Source organism: Epinephelus fuscoguttatus, linkage group LG5, assembly GCF_011397635.1.
Source record: "Epinephelus fuscoguttatus linkage group LG5, E.fuscoguttatus.final_Chr_v1".
Taxonomy (NCBI): domain Eukaryota; kingdom Metazoa; phylum Chordata; class Actinopteri; order Perciformes; family Serranidae; genus Epinephelus; species Epinephelus fuscoguttatus.
In genome coordinates, this window is record NC_064756.1 from 16,247,720 (window position 1) to 16,266,591 (window position 18,872).

Genomic DNA, 18,872 nt, shown 5'->3' on the forward strand with positions numbered 1-18,872 from the left:
GTGTGTGTGTGTGTGTGTGTGTGTGTGTGTGTGTGTGTGTGTGTGTGTTTTCTCCAGCAGAGAAGTGGTACAAACGTCATCTGACCTACCAGATAGTGAACTGGCCTCGCCACCTGCCTCTGGGCTCCGTGCGGCTGGCAGTGTGCGCTGCCTTCCAGCTGTGGAGCAACGTGTCTGGCCTGGTGTTCCAGGAGGCCCCTGAAGGCCCTGCAGACATCCGGCTGGCATTTTACGAGGGAGACCACAACGATGGGGCCAGCAATGCCTTTGATGGACCAGGTCTGAGATTCAAGTCATCACTAATCTATCTGCCTGATCCATAGTTTTAATTAGTGTGTGTGTGTGTGTGTGTGTGTGTGTGTGTGTGTGTGTGTGTGTGTGTGTGTGAGATGACTGTTTGTGTTATTCATCCCTTGAACTTCCTGAATAAATAAAGCTAAACACATCCTGCTGTTTATGTGAACACACAATAACCGGATTACTGTGGATAAACTAGATTAAGATATTAGTTTGAATACACACTCTGCACTGACCTGAATTACACAGTAACACGAGTTTACATGATTTGAAAAACATCTTATTAACTAATCAGGTCAGTGTATTTAAGGATGTGTGGTCACCTGCAGGACACATTGTATTAGTGCCACAAGTGTGAAATAGTGTACAGTATGATACAGTCGGAGCAGTAGTCTCCAGTGTTTTTTTTTTTTTAAGATATTTTTTGGGCATTTTTTGCCTTTAATGGACAGGACAGTTAAGTGTGAAAGGGGGAGAGAGAGAGGGGATGACATGCAGCAAAGGGCCACAGGCTGGACTCGAACCTGGGCCGCTGCAGCAACAGCCTTGTACATGGGGCACCTGCTCTACCACTAAGCCACCGATGCCCCATCTCCAGTGTTTTTTGCATGTGACCTTTTAGTATCAGGCTAAATCTACCTGCAACTCCTCCTCAGAGTGCATGTTTGATCCAGGAGCAGTATTTGTGATCTTCTCAAACTGTTTCATTTTAAAATTTAATAGAGGGTTTATTGTAAAGCACAAGGTTATTCTGTGTGCTCTATGTACATAAGACAGGAAAAGGCAGGACATGATGTCAAGCTCAGCTCACATCCCAGCTACATCAGCTGATCTCAAACAGCCCAATCAACTGATGAAGCCGCTGACTGATGGAAGGGAGTCAGCTGATAGATCACGAGTCCTTTCTATGCAACCAATTGGCACATCTTATTCAGGGAGCCCTATTTAAATTGCTCTGGCCTGCCTACTGTTGCTGCTTCCTCTACAAGCTGCTTTGCAACCTGCCTCCACCCCAGCTCCTCCTTTTCATGTTGTGTCTGACTTATCAATGTCATTTCTGTTTGTCACTGATGCTGCTCTGTTCTGTTCCTGGAGGGTATTTGCTGCTGCTCTCCCTGCCTTAGGCTTTACATGTAGGCGCATGGAAGGGCAGGGAGGTTTGCTCTCTCGGCCTCAGGCTTTCCGCATTTGCACGTGGAAGGGCAGAGAGGTGTACTCTCTCCGCCTTAAGACTTTTCACGTAGGTGCTTGGAAGAGGCTTTCTGCATAGGCCAAGGAAAAGCAGAGAGGCCCCAGAACAGAGCCATGCTGCCAAATATAATACTGCAAATGGAAATAACGTTTACTTTGACTAAAGTGTTCCTGACTGAAATAAGATATTAGTGTTTCTGACGTTGGTTATCATCTTGCGACCTGTTGTGAAGGTCCTGACCCACTGGTTTACAGTGTTAATAACAGTTTCAGTTTATCCACTGATATCACTGATACACTATTCAAACAATTCAATACTATACAACTGACCAGTTACTTACTCGAGCCACCACTCAGTGTTTGTGAATATATAACTTTATTTCAGTCAGATATGAGGGGTTGAACTGTAAAGTGTCTCTGATTCTTTCAGGAGGAACTCTGGCTCACGCCTTCCTGCCTCGCCGAGGGGAAGCCCACTTCGACATGGCGGAGAGGTGGACGCTAAATGGACACAAGGGACACAACCTTTTCATGGTGACCGCCCATGAGATCGGACACACTCTGGGACTGGAGCACTCCCCGGTCCGTCATGCCCTGATGTCGCCATACTACAGGAAACTCGGCCGCAGCCTGGTGCTGAGCTGGGACGACATCATTGCAGTGCAGCAGCTGTACGGTGAGACGATGGATTTATTCAGCCATGCAAATCCTTTATGTGGATTGTTACAAACTCATACTGCGTCAATAAGAATTGTTAAAAAATGTTTTACTAATGTTTATGTTCCTTAAAATGTCTGACCTTTACTATACTGTAGTAAAGCTCAGTATACAATACTACAAACAGGAAGCCAGTCACATTTGTTGTATTAGCAGAGGTAGACAAAAGAAGAGGTGAACACAATAAAGCCTTCAAAGCTACCAGATAAGTAGAATTAGCCTGGATAACAAGTTGAAAGAATCTCAATATCCTCATATCAAAGCCAGTAATTGAACTTTCTTATATTTGCTGCCCAATATTAAAAGAGAATATTCGGTAGCGCCATTCCATCCAATGTCTTCAGCCTCTGTAAAATCTGACGTCCTAACCGAGGAGTCTTTATATTCCAAACAAATTCCAAGATAAGACTTTCTACTTTGCAGAAAAAGGGAGGGGGAGGCAGATTAATACACATTGAAATAAATATGAAAAATACAGAAAATATTCATCTTGACAGTTGATCATTCTAGCAGCAACAGACAGATTCAGCAGGGCCCATCGCTCAAAGTCTTGTTTAATTTTCATGAGCGAGGAAACCAAATTTTTCCTTTAAAGGTTATCTAACGTGTCGGCCACATATACATCAAGATAAACAAAGCCAGAAAGCCAATCTTTGTCTAATACGAGAAACACATCAACAGGGGGAACAAACTTCGACATAACACTGGCAAAGAAATCTGAAAATTCCAGCACCGAGTGGACGATCAGCACAGAGAGCAGAGTTTGCATTTGCTTAGTGAAAGTTTTGACAGCAAACAGTAGTATGTGCAGTTTTTTGATTTAAACTGGACCCTGGAGCTTCCTTATGATATTATTGTATGATTCATAACCACTTATATTTTGTCAGCCACTGCCAGTTACAAGCTAACAAACAACATGAACAATTAAAAGATGCTAACTATACTAACCATTCTGATACAACTACTAGACGCTGAGTTTGGTGCACAACAGACTCCCAATCTATACTCCCAAGTATATGGATGAATCACTGTGATGTTTCCTCTTTCACTAATGCTAGCCAACTTGATGCACACTGCTCTTTCAGCAGTCAACCTAGCACTGGTAGTGCTGTGTGAGCAGAGAAAGTGGGAAGCGAAACCTACCCGCAAGCGGCAGTGTTGGGCATGGCAAAGGCCAGAGCCACAATTTCTCAATCTGGGAGTCCCATTTCAGCATTTTTTTTTTTTAGTTTTTTTTTTTTAAGTGGTTAAAATATTAATCATAGCAAACATACTTCATGTGTCTGAAGGGGAACTTTAAAATCATGTCCCTGATTCAAACATTTCTAAGATACCTCATGAAGCTTAACAGCGACTCAAGGGGAATGTTTCTCTGTGGAGTGGAAAGTGTGTGGTCCTAAGGTCAGGAGAAACGCTAAACATCACACCTTCACTGGACACAGAGTTATTTTTACCACTTTTTCCTCAGGTTTAAAGTCTGAGTGGTCGGGGTAAAAAAACCTTTAGTGGACAGATGATAAATGTCTCACTGTCTGGCCTCAGGACGGCTGAGTTAATGATGGTGAAATGAGGCTGCACTTTAGAATGAACTCTTACTGTAATAGATGGAATATTTACATGAATTACTGACTCATAAAACCAGACCTGTCTTTGAGGAAACACAGTTTTTACTCTGCCGCCCATTAAATCATGAGTGGTGGCACTGAGCTGTGAAAAGGCCAGAGAGCCCGTCTGAAGGCCACCAGCTGCAAACACAGAATGAGAATGAGTAGAGCAGTAAATGCTGCAGGGATTTCTTTGAAACCTGGAACAGTTAGCACTATCTTCCTAATAGTATCCAAGTAGTGTCTCTTTGGCACAATTGACCCTTCGCTAAGGCCATGTTTACACGAAAATGATCCACTGAAAACAGAATCGTTTGAAAAAAGTTGAAAAAAATTCTGCGTTTAGACGACAATGTTTTGATAACAATCACCGTGGATCCACAAAAATGACCAAAAACACTGCAGTATACATGCCAGGCCAGTAGTTGGCAGTGTGACGCATACGCTTCCTTCTACAGAGTGGCGATGTATAAATAAACAAAATGGCAACCGCACGAACGTTTGTCTGGATGGATGACGAGGTGAAGTTGCTACAGTAAATCAACACTATGACGGGGAAGCGTTGATAAATTCAATAGGCTGAGCAGCACAAGCAAAGTTCGGGAGTCCACCATTGTTGTTGTGATGGTCGACTTTTCGCGCATGCCTAGCGACTGGAAGTGTAATGCGCATGTGCAAAAAAGTCTCCGTTTTCAGAGGAACTGCATATTGCGAGTTTACATGACAATGGAGACAGTGCCGTTTCCAAAACTCTGGAACCCGTTTTCAAAATGTTGCGTTTTCAGGCACCCAAAACGCCGCTGTCGTGTAAACGATCGGCCAAAATACAACTGAAGTTTACCGTTTTCAGTTGAAATCGTTGTCGTATAAACGGGACCAAAGTCCCGCCCTTGGACGCAGACTGGCCAATCATAACGGAGCATCAGACTGGCTCAGACCCTGGTCAGACAACAACACAGCTGTGCTCCATTGACTCTGATGCAGTCGTTTCGATTTTCTTCATTTTCAGGCTGGTTTTGTGGATTTGGAGCTAAATGTTGTGCCTGGAGCACGTCGTGTATTAATGACACTCGTTACCTGGAGAGGTTGGAAAAAGATATACGTTTCTTCCCTGTTCCAAAACCAAAATCAAACCCTGAAAAGTGTAGGGTTAGCTAGCTAGCTACTGAAGATATAGCCTACTGAATGCATACACCTAACAAAGCTCGCGTGTGATTTAAGTCCATGGCAGCATTATTCATGGAAGAGATCACTGAAAGGCTTCATTTGCAGAACAGAGAGACAGAACAGACAGCTTTTTTCAGTCACTTCAATTTGTATTCTTGGCAAACACAATAAAACATCACATCTTGAAAACAAAGAGTTAAGTTCTTCCTGTCTCCAGTTGCAGTGAGCAGTCTGCTCTCTCAGTTCCAGCTCTGTGGCCTCTCAGCTGCTGGGAAAATAGACTGAGGGCAGCAGAGGTGGTGCGAACGTCAAAATACCACCCTGCCCTGAAACACACACATACACACACTGACACAACACACAGATACACACACTCAGAGACGTGTTTGTGTGTCATTATTATCCAGCCTCTCACACAGTGTTTACCTGTGTGTTTTGTTGGCTCTGTTGTGATAGATTGCTGGTGTTGTTGCAGAGTGTGAGATCATCACACGTCTTTGTGCATGACAAATATAATAGTTTCTGTTTACCGAGAGTGTGTTGTCCCTCCTGGCATTTTTAAGGCAGGTTTCCACATGTGCAGAGTTCTCCTGTTGCTTGTGTTTTCTGCGCTGCTATGATACTGATTTCACTGCAGCAGCTGCAAAAGAACATCTTTAAAGTAGCTCCTTCAAGGACTTGACCTCCTCTGGGTGCTCTGAATGTACAAGATGCAAATAGTGCATCAAGTGATTTCCCTGCTTTCATTTTGAAATGAGGTGTGAGGCAGCTGCAAAGGGCTGGTGAAGATGCAGCATGCCGCAGGAATGCTTGCTTCAGGATAGTCTCACAGTAATTTGGATAATTCAGCTCTGAACTTGAGATTCAGCTCAACACGAGCTCGCAGGCAGGCTGCCGTCCAGATTCCTCTTTTTCTGTTTAATATACGAGGAGTCCCATCTGCTCTGCCTCTGGAGATTTTCTGGCCTCAGCTTCCTAAAATGGTATCTGCCAGCCTGGTCTCCTCAGGGCCTCCCTTATTCGCTCTGCGTTAAAAAAGAAAACAGCAACTGACCACTCCGCTGCCACAGACACACATTTTAGGCTCAGTTATACTCGATAAGAGCAGCACCCTGATGCCACTTTGATTTATTATGTGACTGCAGATACTACCATTGAATTAATAGCTGCTAATGAGCAGCAGTTAGAACAGATGATTAGATTTTAGTTGCTCATTGAGCTGTTTGTGTTTTTCATCAACACTGAAATGTTGGCGCCACGACAGTGCACTCTGACTTTTTTATTTTGCTTCACAAATGTATTCATGGTTCTTTAGTTTCTCAGATGGAGTTTAGCAACATGCTTTTTACATGTTTGCTTATCAACCTGATTTCCATCCTGTGGTAGTAATTTCTGCAGACTGCAGATGTCTCACGTAAATGTCAGACAGCTACAAAGACAGACGTGGACGCAAACTGTAACTGACAGGACTGCAGGCGCTGTGAAAATGCTACATCTGCTTACAGACATGAGCTGTAGGCAGTATGTGAATGTTGAATGTTTGTGTGTGTGTGTGTGTGTGTGTGTGTGTGTGTGTGTGTGTGTGTGTGTGTGTGTGTGTGTGTGAACCATTCCTCACGTTGGCATTGAGATCTGATGAAAAGCAGATGCGAGGCAGCTGAAATATGTCAGTCTCCAGAGCTCCTCTGATTGCTTGAAATCCCTTGACAAATCTTATATTAAATAAATCTGACTCATAAGACGGTGTATTATGTGCGGTATGTATTACATCACAATGTAGAAATACTCAGTTACAAATAACAGTCCTGCATTGAAAATGTCATGTTATTGTTATGACGTATTAAGCAAAATACACTTAAAGGATGCCTCAAAATGGCCTCTCTGAGTGTTACTGTGTGAAATATATTATAATTACTGATGGATTAAGGCAGATGCTGTACTCAAAAGTACATTTACCACTATAATGTAGTGAACTGGAAAAATAAAGTGGCATGAAGTAAAGTACAAGTGCCTTAAATGTGTACTTAAGTCTTCACACACACACACACACACACACACACACAAATTCACAATACACAACAATACGTACATATGAAGAAAATACAGCTCTGGTGCATACAAGTTACCCAAACGCCCGTCTAAACTGATGCATATTTAGCTGGCTTTCAAAAGAAACCACAGAGTCAGCAAACAATTTAGGTGCTACGGCCACAAAGGCTGGATCACCACGGGACTTGAGGTGATTGCAAGGGAGAGACAACAAATTTGTTTTGTCGCAGTGTACTCCACCTCTCGTGAACAGTCATAACAAAGAACAACAGATATGAATAATATGTAAATAAACTCCACCAATGGGAAACAGGCTAGTTTTTTTTTTTTTACACAGAATATTGTGTTGCACACATTATATTTTATTTTGGACGTGCCTGAAAGGGTAATACTCAGCATGTTAATGCAAAAGAATAATCTTCACAAGAATATGAAAAGCATCATTCTGCATTATTCGTGCTTTTAATACTGTACATTTTGCTTGTAATACTCAGTCACTTAAGTAAAATTCAGAACGCAGGCCTTTTTTACATTGTGATATTTCTGCCAAAGCAAAATATCTGAAATCGTCTTCCTCCACTGGTGAATGTAAACATCATAAAGTTTTGTGTTTGAGTAAAGTCAGACATCCAGCTCTTATCTTATAACACTGCCCACACTCACACACGCATGCAGCTGTCCTTCTGTTATCCACTGTGCTGTGTGTGTGTATATCTCTTTTTCTTGCCGTCTTCCTCCTGTTCTTGGGTGAGCTGATTTTATCCACCTCCTACACAAATGTTTGTTCAGCTCTCTGCAAACAAAATGGCTGTAATCACGTCTGAAGCACCATCGTTTCGTCTTATGCTTCGGTATGTCAGGCTTTCTCCTTTTGTCCTGCTTTGATTCTTCTTTTATTCTTTCGATCTCACGTGCCAGGAGTCTGCACCATAAGGCAGCACAGGCCAAAAGTAAAAGAGATTTTTTTTTAGTGCTAAAAATTCACTAAGCTTAAGGCTCCAGTTTGTGCTCTATCTAGAGTCCTTTGTTTATTTCCTGTGCAGCAAAATGTCATCCATCAGTATACATCAACCCAGCCACATCCTGTAAAGGACGATTTAAATGTTAACATTATCCAAGTCCTGTTTGAGAAGAAGTCTCCACTGTTTGTCTTTCCATTTGTTCCCATGTTGTCCAATTCACTTAAATTGCTTTTGCATGAGAAATGAGTCTGTCTGTGCCTCAGTCACACACTGTCTGTCCTCACAGCTTTGTTTGGTCACGGTGGGTTTTAAATAGCAATGATCTCTATATAACTAAATAACTCGTGGGAAATTTAAGAGCAGGTGGACAGACAGCACTTAAAGTTATTTTGACAGAAAGTGGATCCGTCTTTCACGGCCTTGTCTGGCGTCTTTCAGCTCAATGTTTTGTTGCTTTGTTTTGTCCCTCAGGTAAGCCATTAGGTGATCGCCCCGTAAGGCTGCCAGGCCAGGTTTTGCACGCCACGCTGCAGGAGTGGGAGTTCACAGAGCTTCACAGCGGGCATCAGAGCACAGGGCAACCTCTGTACTGCCAGGGTGTCTTTGATGCCATCACTATGGGTGAGGCCTGCAGGATATATTAATATATAACATTCAGCCACATCTTTCATGACTTTGCTTACTGGTGCTGCTCCAAAAAGCTGAAAAATATATAGTAAAATGAATCAAAATGAAACAAAACAGGAAAAAGAATCAAGTTTTCATGTACCTGTTTTCTGTACCAGTTTATCACTAAGTGTTCACTCGCCAGATTTTCCGAAGCTTTCAGCCACATCTCTTCCTGTCTTCATACTCTCTAACACATTATGATTTCCCCTTGGGGACTAATAAAGTATACAGAATTGCATTTAAATTAATCCATGGCAACCTGTGCAAACTCTGTCCACTGATTAAACTCTGAGATGCACATGAAAGCCCTGGAAAAGTCATTGAGTTAAGACAAGGTATATGCATGAATCCTGAGGTAAAACTGAATACTTCGCAAGTAGTCCTTTTTTTAGTCAGTCATATAGTGTAGTATGCTATCATTACTATGCTAGCCCCAAAGCTATGGATCAACTATCCCTTAACATCCAATCAGCTGAGTCAGTTCCTCAGTGAAAAAAATCTTTTAAAACCGACCTGTACAGGCTGGGATTTGTATAACAGTGTATGATTTTGTATGTGTATGTATGTGCCTGTGTATGTATGTATAATTCTGTTCATGTGCAGTGTGTATGTATATGAAGCCCATACGTATGTATGTGTATGTGTGGACATATTTTCTATATATATTATGTTCTATATACAGCATATGAATTATACTTAGATTGAATTTTCTGTGAATGATGTTCTTTTACTTCTTTGTTTTCTTTTATTGTATGGTATTGTATTGTGAAGCAGTAAATCTGGTTTAGAAAAGCACTATTGAAATAAAGTTTATAATTAAAAATTGTATGTCGTCCAAAATCTTGAAAAAACGTCATAGTATATAGTATGTCATCCAAAATCATGAAAAAAAGTCATAGCATAGCATGTCGTCCAAAATCATGAAAACCGTCATAGTATAGCATGTCGTCCAAAATCATGAAAAAAGTCACAGTATAGCATGTCGTCCAAAGTTATGGAAAAAAGTCATAGTATAGCATGTCGTCCAAAATTATGGAAAAAAGTCATAGTATAGCATGTCGTCCAAAATCATGAAAAAAGTCACAGTATAGCATGTCGTCCAAAATTATGGAAAAAAGTCATAGTATAGCATGTCGTCCAAAATTATGGAAAAAAGTCATAGTATAGCATGTCGTCCAAAATTATGGAAAAAAGTCATAGTATAGCATGTCGTCCAAAGTTATGGAAAAAAGTCATAGTATAGCATGTCGTCCAAAATTATGGAAAAAAGTCATAGTATAGCATGTCGTCCAAAATCATGAAAAAAGTCACAGTATAGCATGTCGTCCAAAGTTATGGAAAAAAGTCATAGTATAGCATGTCGTCCAAAATTATGGAAAAAAGTCATAGTATAGCATGTCGTCCAAAATCATGAAAAAAGTCATAGTCTAGCATGTCGTCCAAAATTATGGAAAAAAAGTCATAGTATAGCATGTCGTCCACAATCATGAAAAAAGTCATAGTCTAGCATGTCGTCCAAAATTATAAAAAAAAGTCATAGTATAGCATGTCGTCCAAAATTATGGAAAAAAGTCATAGTATAGCATGTCGTCCAAAATCATGAAAAAAGTCATAGTATAGCATGTCGTCCAAAATTATGGAAAAAAAGTCATAGTATAGCATGTCGTCCACAATCATGAAAAAAGTCATAGTATAGCATGTCGTCCAAAATTATGGAAAAAAAGAAATAGTATAGTATGTAGAACAAAAAAATGAAAAAAGTCAGAGTATAGAATGTCGACCACAATCATGAAAAAAGTCATAGTATAGCATGTCCTCTAAAATCATGAAAAAAGTCATAGTATAGTATGTCGTCCAAAATTATGGAAAAAGTCATAGTATAGCATGTCGTCCAAAATTATGGAAAAACATCATAGTATAGCATGTCGTCCAAAATTATGGAAAAAAGTCATAGTATAGTATGTCGTCCACAATTATGAAAAAAGTCATAGTATAGCATGTCGTCCACAATTATGAAAAAAGTCATAGTATAGCATGTCGTCCACAATTATGAAAAAAGTCATAGTATAGCATGTCGTCCAAAATCATGAAAAAAGTCATAGTATAGTATGTCGACCACAATCATGAAAAAAGTCATAGTATAGCATGTCATCCAAAATTATAAAAAAAAGTCATAGTATAGCATGTCGTCCACAATTATGAAAAAAGTCATAGTATAGTATGTCGTCCAAAATTATGGAAAAAGTCATAGTATAGCATGTCGTCCAAAATTATGGAAAAACATCATAGTATAGCATGTCGTCCAAAATCATGAAAAAAGTCATAGTATAGTATGTCGACCACAATCATGAAAAAAGTCATAGTATAGCATGTCGTCCACAATTATGAAAAAAGTCATAGTATAGTATGTCGTCCAAAATTATGGAAAAAGTCATAGTATAGCATGTCGTCCACAATCATGAAAAAAGTCATCGTATAGCATGTCCTCCAAAATAATGAAAAAAGTCATAGTATAGTATGTCGACCACAATCATGAAAAAAGTCATAGTATAGCATGTCATCCAAAATTATAAAAAAAAGTCATAGTATAGCATGTCGTCCACAATTATGAAAAAAGTCATAGTATAGCATGTCGTCCAAAATCATGAAAAAAGTCATAGTATAGTATGTCGTCCAAAATCATGAAAAAGTCATAGTATAGCATGTCGTCCAAAATTATTTAAAAAAAAGTCATAGTATAGCATGTCGTCCAAAATTATCAAAAAAAGTCATAGTATAGCATGTCGTCCACAATCATGAAAAAAAGTCATAGTATAGTATGTCGTCCACAATCATGAAAAAAGTCATAGTATAGCATGTCGTCCACAATCATGAAAAAAGTCATAGTATAGCATGTCGTCCAAAATTATGGAAAAAAAGTCATAGTATAGTATGTCGACCACAATCATGAAAAAAGTCATAGTATAGTATGTCGTCCACAATCATGAAAAAAGTCATAGTATAGCATGTCCTCTAAAATCATGAAAAAAGTCATAGTATAGTATGTCGTCCAAAATTATGGAAAAAGTCATAGTATAGCATGTCGTCCAAAATTATGGAAAAACATCATAGTATAGCATGTCGTCCAAAATTATGGAAAAAAGTCATAGTATAGTATGTCGTCCACAATTATGAAAAAAGTCATAGTATAGCATGTCGTCCACAATTATGAAAAAAGTCATAGTATAGCATGTCGTCCAAAATCATGAAAAAAGTCATAGTATAGTATGTCGACCACAATCATGAAAAAAGTCACAGTATAGCATGTCGTCCAAAGTTATGGAAAAAAGTCATAGTATAGCATGTCGTCCAAAATTATGAAAAAAGTCATAGTATAGTATGTCGTCCAAAATTATGGAAAAAGTCATAGTATAGCATGTCGTCCAAAATTATGGAAAAAAGTCATAGTATAGCATGTCGTCCAAAATCATGAAAAAAGTCATAGTCTAGCATGTCGTCCAAAATTATGGAAAAAAAGTCATAGTATAGCATGTCGTCCACAATCATGAAAAAAGTCATAGTATAGCATGTCGTCCAAAATTATGGAAAAAAAGTCATAGTATAGTATGTCGTCCACAATCATGAAAAAAGTCATAGTATAGTATGTCGTCCACAATCATGAAAAAAGTCATAGTATAGCATGTCCTCTAAAATCATGAAAAAAGTCATAGTATAGTATGTCGTCCAAAATTATGGAAAAAGTCATAGTATAGCATGTCGTCCAAAATTATGGAAAAACATCATAGTATAGCATGTCGTCCAAAATTATGAAGAAATTCATAGTAAAGAATGTCCACAATTATGAAAAAGTCATAGTATAGCATGTCGTCCACAATTATGAAAAAAGTCATAGTATAGCATGTCGTCCAAAATCATGAAAAAAGTCATAGTATAGTATGTCACTACAATCATGAAAAAAGTCATAGTATAGCATGTCATCCAAAATTATAAAAAAAAGTCATAGTATAGCATGTCGTCCACAATTATGAAAAAAGTCATAGTATAGTATGTCGTCCAAAATTATGGAAAAAGTCATAGTATAGCATGTCGTCCAAAATTATGGAAAAAAGTCATAGTATAGCATGTCGTCCAAAATCATGAAAAAAGTCATAGTATAGCATGTCGTCCACAATTATGAAAAAAGTCATAGTATAGCATGTCGTCCACAATTATGAAAAAAGTCATAGTATAGCATGTCGTCCAAAATCATGAAAAAATTGATAGTATATTATGTCGACACAATCATGAAAAAGTCATAGTATAGCATGTCATCCAAAATTATAAAAAGTCATAGTATAGCATGTCGTCAACAATTATTAAAAAAGTCATAGTATAGCATGTCGTCCACAATTATGAAAAAAGTCATAGTATAGCATGTCGTCCAAAATCATGAAAAAAGTCATAGTATAGTATGTCGACCACAATCATGAAAAAAGTCACAGTATAGCATGTCGTCCAAAGTTATGGAAAAAAGTCATAGTATAGCATGTCGTCCAAAATTATGGAAAAAAGTCATAGTATAGCATGTCGTCCAAAATCATGAAAAAAGTCATAGTATAGCATGTCGTCCAAAGTTATGGAAAAAAGTCATAGTATAGCATGTCGTCCAAAATTATGGAAAAAAGTCATAGTATAGCATGTCGTCCAAAATTATGGAAAAAAGTCATAGTATAGCATGTCGTCCAAAATTATGGAAAAAAGTCATAGTATAGCATGTCGTCCACAATCATGAAAAAAGTCATAGTATAGCATGTCGTCCAAAATTATGGAAAAAAAGTCATAGTATAGTATGTCACAATCATGAAAAAGTCATAGTATAGTATGTCATCCAAACAATCATGAACAAACTCATTGTATAGCATGTCCTCTAAAATCATGAAAAAAGTCATAGTATAGTATGTCGTCCAAAATTATGGAAAAAGTCATAGTATAGCATGTCGTCCAAAATTATGGAAAAACATCATAGTATAGCATGTCGTCCAAAATGATTGAAAAAGTCATAGTATAGTATGTCGTCACAATTATGAAAAAGTCATAGTATAGCATGTCGTCCACAATTATGAAAAAAGTCATAGTATAGCATGTCGTCCAAAATCATGAAAAAAGTCATAGTATAGTATGTCGACCACAATCATGAAAAAAGTCATAGTATAGCATGTCATCCAAAATTATAAAAAAAAGTCATAGTATAGCATGTCGTCCACAATTATGAAAAAAGTCATAGTATAGTATGTCGTCCAAAATTATGGAAAAAGTCATAGTATAGCATGTCGTCTAAAATTATGGAAAAACATCATAGTATAGCATGTCGTCCAAAATTATGGAAAAAAGTCATAGTATAGTATGTCGTCCACAATTATGAAAAAAGTCATAGTATAGCATGTCGTCCACAATTATGAAAAAAGTCATAGTATAGCATGTCGTCCAAAATCATGAAAAAAGTCATAGTATAGTATGTCGACCACAATCATGAAAAAAGTCATAGTATAGCATGTCATCCAAAATTATAAAAAAAAGTCATAGTATAGCATGTCGTCCACAATTATGAAAAAAGTCATAGTATAGCATGTCGTCCACAATTATGAAAAAAGTCATAGTATAGCATGTCGTCCAAAATCATGAAAAAAGTCATAGTATAGTATGTCGACCACAATCATGAAAAAAGTCATAGTATAGTATGTCATCCAAAATTATAAAAAAAAGTCATAGTATAGCATGTCGTCCACAATCATGAAAAAAGTCATAGTATAGCATGTCGTCCAAAATTATGGAAAAAAAGTCATAGTATAGTATGTCGTCCACAATCATGAAAAAAGTCATAGTATAGTATGTCGTCCACAATCATGAAAAAAGTCATAGTATAGCATGTCGTCAAAAATTATGAAAAAATGTCATAGTATAGTATGTCGTCCAAAATTATGAAAAAAACATCATAGTGTAGCATGTCGTCCAAAATTATGGAAAAACATCATAGTATAGCATGTCGTCCAAAATTATGGAAAAAAGTCATAGTATAGTATGTCGTCCACAATTATGAAAAAAGTCATAGTATAGCATGTCGTCCACAATTATGAAAAAAGTCATAGTATAGCATGTCGTCCAAAATCATGAAAAAAGTCATAGTATAGTATGTCGACCACAATCATGAAAAAAGTCATAGTATAGCATGTCATCCAAAATTATAAAAAAAAGTCATAGTATAGCATGTCGTCCACAATTATGAAAAAAGTCATAGTATAGCATGTCGTCCAAAATTATGGAAAAAGTCATAGTATAGCATGTCGTCCAAAATTATGGAAAAAGTCCTAGTATAGCATGTCGTTAAAAATCAAGAAAAAAAGTCATAGTGTAGTATGTCGTTAAAAATTATTAAAAAAAAGTCATAGTATAGCATGTCGTCCAAAATTATTTAAAAAAAAGTCATAGTATAGCATGTCGTCCAAAATCATGAAAAAAGTCATAGTATAGTATGTCGACCACAATCATGAAAAACGTCATAGTATAGCATGTCATCCAAAATTATAAAAAAAAGTCATAGTATAGCATGTCGTCCACAATTATGAAAAAAGTCATAGTATAGCATGTCATCCACAATTATGAAAAAAGTCATAGTATAGCATGTCGTCCAAAATCATGAAAAAAGTCATAGTATAGTATGTCGACCACAATCATGAAAAAAGTCATAGTATAGCATGTCATCCAAAATTATAAAAAAAAGTCATAGTATAGCATGTCGTCCACAATTATGAAAAAAGTCATAGTATAGCATGTCGTCCAAAATTATGGAAAAAGTCATAGTATAGCATGTCGTCCAAAATTATGGAAAAACATCATAGTATAGCATGTCGTCCACAATTATGGAAAAACATCATAGTATAGCATGTCGTCCAAAATTATGGAAAAACATCATAGTATAGCATGTCGTCCAAAATTATGGAAAAAAGTCATAGTATAGCATGTCGTCCAAAATCATGAAAAAAGTCATAGTATAGTATGTCGTCCAAAATTATGGAAAAACATCATAGTATAGCATGTCGTCCAAAATTATGGAAAAAAGTCATAGTATAGCATGTCGTCCAAAATCATGAAAAAAGTCATAGTATAGTATGTCGACCACAATCATGAAAAAAGTCATAGTATAGTATGTCGTCCACAATTATAAAAAAAAGTCATAGTATAGTATGTCGTCTAAAATTATAAAAAAAAGTCATAGTATAGCATGTCATCCAAAATTATAAAAAAAAAGTCATAGTATAGCATGTCCTCTAAAATCATGAAAAAAGTCATAGTATAGTATGTCGTCCAAAATCATGAAAAAAGTCATAGTATAGTATGTCGTCCAAAATTATGGAAAAACATCATAGTATAGCATGTCGTCCAAAATCATGAAAAAAGTCATAGTATAGCATGTCCTCTAAAATCATGAAAAAAGTCATAGTATAGTATGTCGTCCAAAATCATGAAAAAAGTCATAGTATAGTATGTCGACCACAATCATGAAAAAAGTCATAGTATAGCATGTCGTCTAAAATTATGGAAAAAAGTCATAGTATAGCATGTCGTCTAAAATTATGGAAAAAAGTCATAGTATAGTATGTCGTCTAAAATTATGGAAAAAAGTCATAGTATAGCATGTCGTCTAAAATTATGGAAAAAAGTCATAGTATAGTATGTCGACCACAATCATGAAAAAACGTCATAGTATAGCATGTCATCCAAAATTATAAAAAAAAAAAGTCATAGTATAGCATGTCCTCTAAAATCATGAAAAACGTCATAGTAAAGCATGTAACACCAAATCGGGGAAAACATACAAAGGTCAGATTGACCTCAATGTGTTATATATACTTTATATTTATTCCCGTGTTGTTTCTGTTCTGATTGTATCTCCAGACCAGAATGAGACAGTGCTGGTGTTTCGGGGCAGTGTGTACTGGACAGTATCGTCTGCTGGTGCTGTGACCGGCCCGCTGCCTCTCCGTCAGCGCTGGTCTGACCTACCTCCAGCCATCGAGGCTGCTGCCTTTTCCCCGCTGGACTCCAAGTGGTATTTTTTCAAAGGTACTGCCTCACTGAACTCATTAATGTGACCCTCTCCTTTTAAAGACATTCTGTAACCTACTGCTGAACTTCACAAATCTGTTAAAGTCCCAAAATAAATTCTCCTGTGCCTTTAAAATAGTAAAGTGGTATTTAAAGGCTGTTCTGCACTTGGGACACAGCTGCAGTTTTAAAGCTTCACCTTTGTGCTTCAGGCTAATAACTTGTGTGAAGTTATGGCTAAGTTTAACTTTCCTGCTAAAGGCCAAAAACCTGTTCGTCTAGATATACTTATCTGCTAAATGCAGAACAGTTTCATGCAAAAGACGGACAGTCTACTAAGGCATTATTTATACTGTACAACTTATCATCTTTATCTTTGTCTTCGTCATGTCTCGTCTGTGAGCTGTAAGAGGTACTGTCGTCATAAGTAGCAGGTCTTATCTCCTCAAGACATTAAGCCCCCAAATACTTCAACCTACAGCTCTCTCTGGAGTAGAATGCAAAATGAGTCTTTACAGTTTTGCAAAGGTTATACTTTTTTATGAGTTTTAAAAGAACAGAGCTTCTTAATACTGTGTTATTGACATCTTTTAAAGAGCAGGTGGCCGAGCGAGTTCGATCTGTCAACCTCATGTAGTTGATGAATTTGATAAAAGAAATTCTTTAAGTTGAAATTGTTTTATTGTTGACTTACAGAATTTCTAACTGTTTTCCTCCTTGTCTCGTGGTGTGCAGGGAAGCGGATGTGGCGCTACACTGGCAGCGTGCTGGACCCCGGCTTCCCCAGGAAAAGCAGTGAGTTGGGGCTGCCTCGCCACCCCGACTGCGCCTTCTATTACGCTCCTCTGGGTCACATGGTCGTCATCAAGGGCGCCCGTTACTCTGTGCTTAACCTCAAAACCCTGCACCAGGAGCCCTACTACCCCCGCAGGCTGACAGACTGGACTGGCGTGCCGCAGGGGACCAATGGGGCTCTGACCCGTCCAAACGGACGCCTTTACCTGTTCAGAGAACAGCAGTTCTGGAGATTTGACCCGGTCAAGGTGCGAGTCACCAGAGAGGGCCAGTGGGCCAAGGATCTGAGCTGGACTGGCTGCAGCAATGCTCCTCAGAGCAACAACATCCTTTGACCAGCAGAGGGAGCTGTAGGCTTTAGATAAAGTGCAATCTGTTGATGTGTAATGTAAAGGTGCTGTAACTTCTTCAGCTTAAAGTCACACTGAGTTTTTATGTTGCAAAACTCATGCCATTAAGAGCTTCAGTAAAAATAAACCCACTTTGTTTATAAATTTTGAAGCACATACAGTATTTATACTTCAGGGCAATGGATATTACTGTATATAGATGTACAAGTATAGCCTCATTAATACAGGTATGATAATAAAAGGACTGTGCACTCTTACATGAGCAGACCAAGAACTGTTCTTTCAGTTGGCACCAAGCTTTTAAAACCTTAAAATCTTTTCTTTTTTCGCACAGACATAAAAATCAAACTGTATGTTTTCATCATCGCTTCTGTAATGTCAATAACATATGTAATATTTGTATAAATGACTTTGACCTGTGATTGTGTACTCGTGTTCATTGTGTGCTACAGTGAAAGGCCCAAATCTGTATCAGCTGACTCCCACTATGAGCCTTGACTACCTGTGCTTCCAGGGTGCTCAGCATCTGTCCAAGCAGTTAGATGTGTCGGACCAACTGTTTGGACAAAATGATGAGTAGTCCATCATTATGTGCAACATGGCGGCAGACGAATGGTGGATGTTATGACAAAGCTGACAGCTGTGTCCTCAGGGTGATGCATTTTAAGTACCAGCTGAGCAATGATTCAGCTGTAACCATGAACGTTTCCTCGTTCAACCAAAAAACTGAATGTCTTCTTTGTGACTGAAGGGGTTTGACAACAGTGTGGTCATAAATCAGTGACACATCCATCATTCGCCTCTGACCTTTACGTCCTATCAGAGGATTCACTTGGCGTGTGATTTTTCCATCACTGCAGGCAGAGCAGTCATCTGTCAGTCCGATGTAGATCATTGATTACTCAGCTCACTATAGAGTTCACTTATCCTAATTCTGACAGTGACGTTAACATTGGTATTGACTCTTAAAACCTTTTGTCAGGTGGAAA

The 18,872-nt window shown here is 38.1% G+C and overlaps 1 protein-coding gene across 2 annotated transcripts in view; it reads left to right on the plus strand.

Annotated features, from left to right (window-relative positions):
• Positions 1 to 18,312, plus strand: part of mmp28 (matrix metallopeptidase 28) — a 34,644-nt gene extending 16,332 nt beyond the window's left edge. The window contains exons 4-8 of one of the 2 annotated variants that reach the window (XM_049576084.1): positions 58 to 279; positions 1,919 to 2,164; positions 8,459 to 8,608; positions 16,589 to 16,756; positions 17,474 to 18,312. In XM_049576084.1, the coding sequence (XP_049432041.1) occupies positions 58 to 279; positions 1,919 to 2,164; positions 8,459 to 8,608; positions 16,589 to 16,756; positions 17,474 to 17,868 (1,181 nt within the window). In that variant the 3' untranslated portion in view covers positions 17,869 to 18,312. The remainder of the gene's footprint in view (positions 1 to 57; positions 280 to 1,918; positions 2,165 to 8,458; positions 8,609 to 16,588; positions 16,757 to 17,473) is intronic. The other variant, XM_049576085.1, reaches the window with a different exon arrangement.
• Positions 18,313 to 18,872: the final 560 nt, after the last annotated feature.